A 5,000-nucleotide genomic window follows, 5' to 3' on the forward strand; every position below is an offset into this window, starting at 1 on the left:
AGACAGTAGCGCTTAGTTCCAATTTTATTAGACGGTAATTCAAGTCCTTAAAACAGAATCGAAACAATAATAACTGAAGCTGGCGGGAAAATGTTTAATCTTTACCGCGTTCCTATTGACTCGACTCGATGACACCTTGGCATGATGTACATAAGTGTCATCTCATATTATCGAGGTATATTTTAACCGTGACGTGAACTGGATTTAGACTAAATTTACAAAAGCGATAAATTTCTGCTGCTTGATATGTTTTGCAGGTTACAGAACATTTCAAAACCTTTTTATGTTTATCATTCATTTTTTTTTTGTTTATATAATTTGCATAAAATCGTAGCACATCAACTGTTCACCTTTTTAATATGTAAAAGAAACTATCGTTTTCTTTTTTTCCTTTGAATAATCTTTAAAAACGGTATTTATTTTCTTCACATTAAGAAAAAGAAAGACAAGTGCACAACTTACGGAATTTCTATAATGTTAGAATTCTTTTTTTTGAGGGAAAAAGAAAGTAGATTTTGAACGAGGTATTTAAAAACATTCCTTTTATTGCACTCTTTCATATATTTCTATAACATCTTTATATACATCATCACAGACATGTACTCGACTAAAATATATTTGAAGAAGCGAGCATTAAAAAAATAACAAATCTATTAGCAGAAAGAGTGAATTATTTTATTATTTCTTTAATGAGTATCGATAATGCATAGAGTACATCTTCTTTTAAAAACCCTTAACCTAATCTAAATAGGATCACCTGAAAAACATGAGTATAGTGAGGAAAATGAGCAGTAAGGGCGTAGGGAGAGGTATGTGGGCGTGGCTGATGAAGAAACCGTGGCACTGGGCGGGCTGAAGGGCACGGCTTTCTTCGGCTGAGGTGAGGCCGCCCACGCAGACACGGTATCTGCAAGAGGTGGAGGTTGGTGGCTGAGGTTCTTTGTATACGCATATAAGTAAATTCTCTGCCCTGAAAGTAAATGCTATGACCTGTAAGTAAATATTATGACCTGTAAGGAAATACTCCGTCCTATAAGTAAATACTCTGACCTGTAATTAATACTCTGTCCTGTCAGTAAATACTTTGTCCCGTAAATAAATACCCTGACCTGTAAGTAAATACTCTAACCTGTAAGTAAATATTCTCTGTACTGTGAGTAAATACTCTGACCTATAAGTAAATATTCTGTCCTATGTATGGGTAAACAGACAAGAAAACATATCCCATAATCTTATAATTATGAAAAACTACATACTTTTTCTGTCAATAAGCGCGCTCACTAACCTGCCCCGGGGGATTTCGGGGAATCTCTGACGTCGAGCGGTGTACCCGAGCGACTTGCTGGACACTTCCTTCCCTGACGTCGTGTTGTAGACGGACACCTTGAAGCCGCCGATGTCCTCCCGCGTCGTCACATACCACGAGATGTCCAGCTTCTCTAGAACGTCTTTGTTTTCTACGTCTTTCAGGCGGAACCTCACGTCGGGGTTTACCTGTTGGACGCGGGGAGGGTTTAGGTAATTTGTCTGCATGTTATTCGTGTGGGAGTATGGTAAATCTGACGTTTTAGATGATGTAGAAAGGGGAGGAAGGGAGGGGGGGTGGAGCGCAAGACAAGAATAAAAGTGAAGAAAAAAGGGAAGCGATAGGGTAAAATCATGCCTCCTTCATCTGACCATATGTAGCCTCTACACCTCTGGTCCTCTCCCATCGCTTTTACCTGGTACTCTTCAAAGCTGCGACGGTTATCAGTGCAGCGCAGTTCCTCCTCGGAGATGAAAGGGAGCGCTCTCCCCTGCAGACGCTGCGGGGCGGCGCACACCACGTCGTTCCATGTACTCGAATCGAGCCTGTTGTCCAACCAAGACCGAATTCTACGCAAGGTGCAGTCGCATTCCACAGGATTCCCGTTGTATCTGCAAAGTGATAAAGGATGATGCATTTGGTCTAACAAACATCAGGGGAAATCACTGCAATACACTGCATGCTATATGAATCGCACGTATTGCATTATGACCTCTTACTTGATCGTGGTTCCAGTGATGGCTCTGGGAACAAACTCGGGGTAGTAATCGTGGAGGTTATTGTTGGTGAGGTCCAGCATGGTTATGTTCTCGTTGGCCATAAACACGGAGGCCGGCACGGAGATGAGGGTGTTGTTCTGAAGGTACACTTCCCTGAGGGCCCGTCCTCGCCCGAACACCCCGTTGCCAAGCGCCTCTAGTTCGTTGAAGGACAAATCAATGACCTCCAGCTTGGTAAGGTTCCCCAGCACGCCCGGTCGGATCTCGTTGAGGAAATTGTGCGACACGTTGAGCTTCTTTACCTTCTGCATGCCGATGAGAAGGTTCTTGTGCAGCACGGGCATGTGGTTATAACTGAGGTCCACGGTCTGAAGGTTATACGGGATCCACTGGTGGTAAGGGAACATCTTCTTGGAGATGGTGCCGAAGGTGTTGTGAGACACGTTGATGTGTCGAATGGACAGGAGGTCGTCGAAGAGGCCGTTGGTGCCGTTGTCGACTTTATTGAGGAAATTGTGCGACAAGTCGATCATCCGCATCGATACGCATCCCCTGAAGGCTTCATTGGGGATGTGATGCAAGGCGTTGTGAGACAGGTTGAGGGTAATAAGCTGCAGAAGTCCATCGAAAGCTTGCTTGCTAATGTTACTCACGCCGTTGTGGGTAAGACTAAGCGTGAACACAACCGGCAGTCGCCCAAAAGCTCCTCTTGTGATGTTGGTAATATTGTTGTGATCCAGGTAAAGGTGCTGTAGCGTCTGCATCTCGCTGAATGCCTGCCAGGACGGGACGGTGATGGAGTTGTTGACGAGCCTCAGTTCGCGGAGGCTGTTGAGGTTCCGGAAGGTCCCTCCGTTCATCGTGTCTCGAAGGTTGTTGTGATCGAGATTCATGTAGAGAAGAGCGTTCATCTGCGGCCACGTGTTCGTGGGAATCTCGGAGATGTTGTTGTGCTGAAGATATAGATAGTTGAGAGACTGCGGCAGGAGGAACAAATCCTCTAATTGGTTGTTATTAAGATAGAGCTCCCGGAGGGAAACCAGGCTGGCGAACATACCGCGCGCGACCGACGGTATCTTGTTATGAGACATGTCCAGCCGAAGAAGTGTCGGGATGTTTCCGAAGATGCTGCCGAAGAGGCGACCGATTTCGTTGTAGCTCAGGTTTATGTTACGAATGGAAAAGAGCGTCGTGAACACACCTCGATCAATGGAATTTATCCGATTGTGACTCGCGTCGATAGTGTGCAGTTCGTAGAGCTTCGGAAACATCCTTCGAGGTATATTTTCGATCTGGTTGTAGCTCACGTTCAGGATTTTGATCCCCGGGAAGTTCATAGTCAGGTTTCCAAGGTTTGTCAGGTTGTTGAACTGCAGCCTGAGTTCCGTCATGTAACTCTTGTCGCCCGGGAACACCTCTTTCGGAATGGCGGTGATCTTGTTGTAGGAGAGATCGAGCATCGTGATGTTGGCCGTATTCACAAAGGCGCCGTCGTCAAAGGTCGTGATCTGATTGTGACTCATGTTGATCGAGACCAAGAAAAGGTCCTTGAAGGCGTTCTTCTCCACCTTCTGAATCTGGTTTTCCGCCAGGTCTATATTCTCGACGAAACGAAGGTCGTCAAACATCTTGAAGTCAATTTTCCTCAGCATGTTCCTCGCGAGATCAATTGTGCCAATACGTTGCATGCCGCTGAAAGCACCGCGTCCCACCTGTGATAGTAACGAATGTAAATGAAAAGCTGCTGGAAATGTAGTGGCTTATTTTATGAGACACACATGCGAACTCGCTCTCTCTCTCTCTCTCTCTCTCTCTCTCTCTCTCTCTCTCTCTCTCTCTCTCTCTCTCTCTCTCTCTCTCTCTCTCTCTCTCTCTCTCTCTCTCTCTCTCTCTCTCTCTCTCTCTCTCTCTCTCTATTTCTCTCTCTCTCTCTATTTCTCTCTCTCTCCATTTCTCTCTCTCCCCATTTCTCTCTCTCTCTATTACTCTCTCTCTCTCTATTACTCTCTCTCCTCTCTCTCTCTCTCTCTCTCTCTCTCTCTCTCTCTCTCTCTCTCTCAAACACACACACCGAATAACAACCGCAATCCTACTTACGGTCTTAATTTCATTATCGCTCAGGAACAAACGCCTCAGGAACCTCATAGACCGGAAGGAGTTCGACTCAATCTTGCCGAGCTTGTTATTGGAAAGGTTCAGCCAGCCGAGCAGCGTGTTCCTGGCGAAGGGGTTGCGGCCGAAGTTCTTGATGGCGTTGTTCGACATGTTGCACCAAGTCATCTGGTTCAGGTCCTGGCGAAGGCGGAGGCGTTAGAAACCAATGGGCGTGTGACCCTTTTTCTGGGGGACTTGTTGGGGGTTTTCTTGTGTTACGATTATCCGGTTAATGTTTTGGTACTTTGGGCTAGTGGGAGGTTGTAATGCGTAGGTGTTCTGAGACATTGTGATGTATGTGAAGTTACTCTCTATGGTATAGCAAGTTTTTTTTTCCCCCGTAATGAATCATTTTCGCAACGGATAGTGGAATTAAGTATAAGGTTGACGATTTACAGTAATCTTTCTCATAATTACAGTTGCTAAACTTACAGTTAAAGAAAAAAAAAACAACTCGGGCAATCATTCAAAAAGACAAAAACAAAACAAACCCAATTACCTACAGCACTCCCCCCCCCCCAAAAAAAAAGACGAATACACACACCACCCCCCAAAGTCAAGATATACTTGACACAGACCTTGCCACCCACACCCCGCAGTCGACTCCACCGCCTCTCCTCTCGACACCTACCTGGAAATACTGGGAGTCGAGCTTGGTGAAGTTGTTGAAGGCGAGGTCGAGTAGCTTGATGCTCCTCTTGTTCTTGAATGTGTTTCGGGCGATGGAACTGAGCTCGTTGTGTGGGAAGGCGACCCTCTTCAGCTTCGACAGACGCTGCTCGGAGGAAAAAAAAGGTTTCATAATTCTGATGGCTTGGTTT

The 5,000-nt window shown here is 45.5% G+C and overlaps 1 protein-coding gene across 1 annotated transcript in view; it reads right to left on the bottom strand.

Annotated features, from left to right (window-relative positions):
• Window positions 1–308: 308 nt before the first annotated feature.
• LOC119572264 (chaoptin-like) overlaps window positions 309–5,000 on the bottom strand; it is a 9,255-nt gene continuing 4,563 nt past the window's right edge. Inside the window, exons 3-8 of the mRNA XM_037919273.1 lie at window positions 4,811–4,954; window positions 4,123–4,317; window positions 2,026–3,737; window positions 1,722–1,917; window positions 1,286–1,494; window positions 309–907 (exon numbers count right to left, since the gene is read on the bottom strand). Of these exons, the coding sequence (XP_037775201.1) occupies window positions 754–907; window positions 1,286–1,494; window positions 1,722–1,917; window positions 2,026–3,737; window positions 4,123–4,317; window positions 4,811–4,954 (2,610 nt within the window). The 3' untranslated portion in view covers window positions 309–753. The remainder of the gene's footprint in view (window positions 908–1,285; window positions 1,495–1,721; window positions 1,918–2,025; window positions 3,738–4,122; window positions 4,318–4,810; window positions 4,955–5,000) is intronic.

Source organism: Penaeus monodon, chromosome 4 (assembly GCF_015228065.2).
Source record: "Penaeus monodon isolate SGIC_2016 chromosome 4, NSTDA_Pmon_1, whole genome shotgun sequence".
NCBI classification, from domain to species: domain Eukaryota; kingdom Metazoa; phylum Arthropoda; class Malacostraca; order Decapoda; family Penaeidae; genus Penaeus; species Penaeus monodon.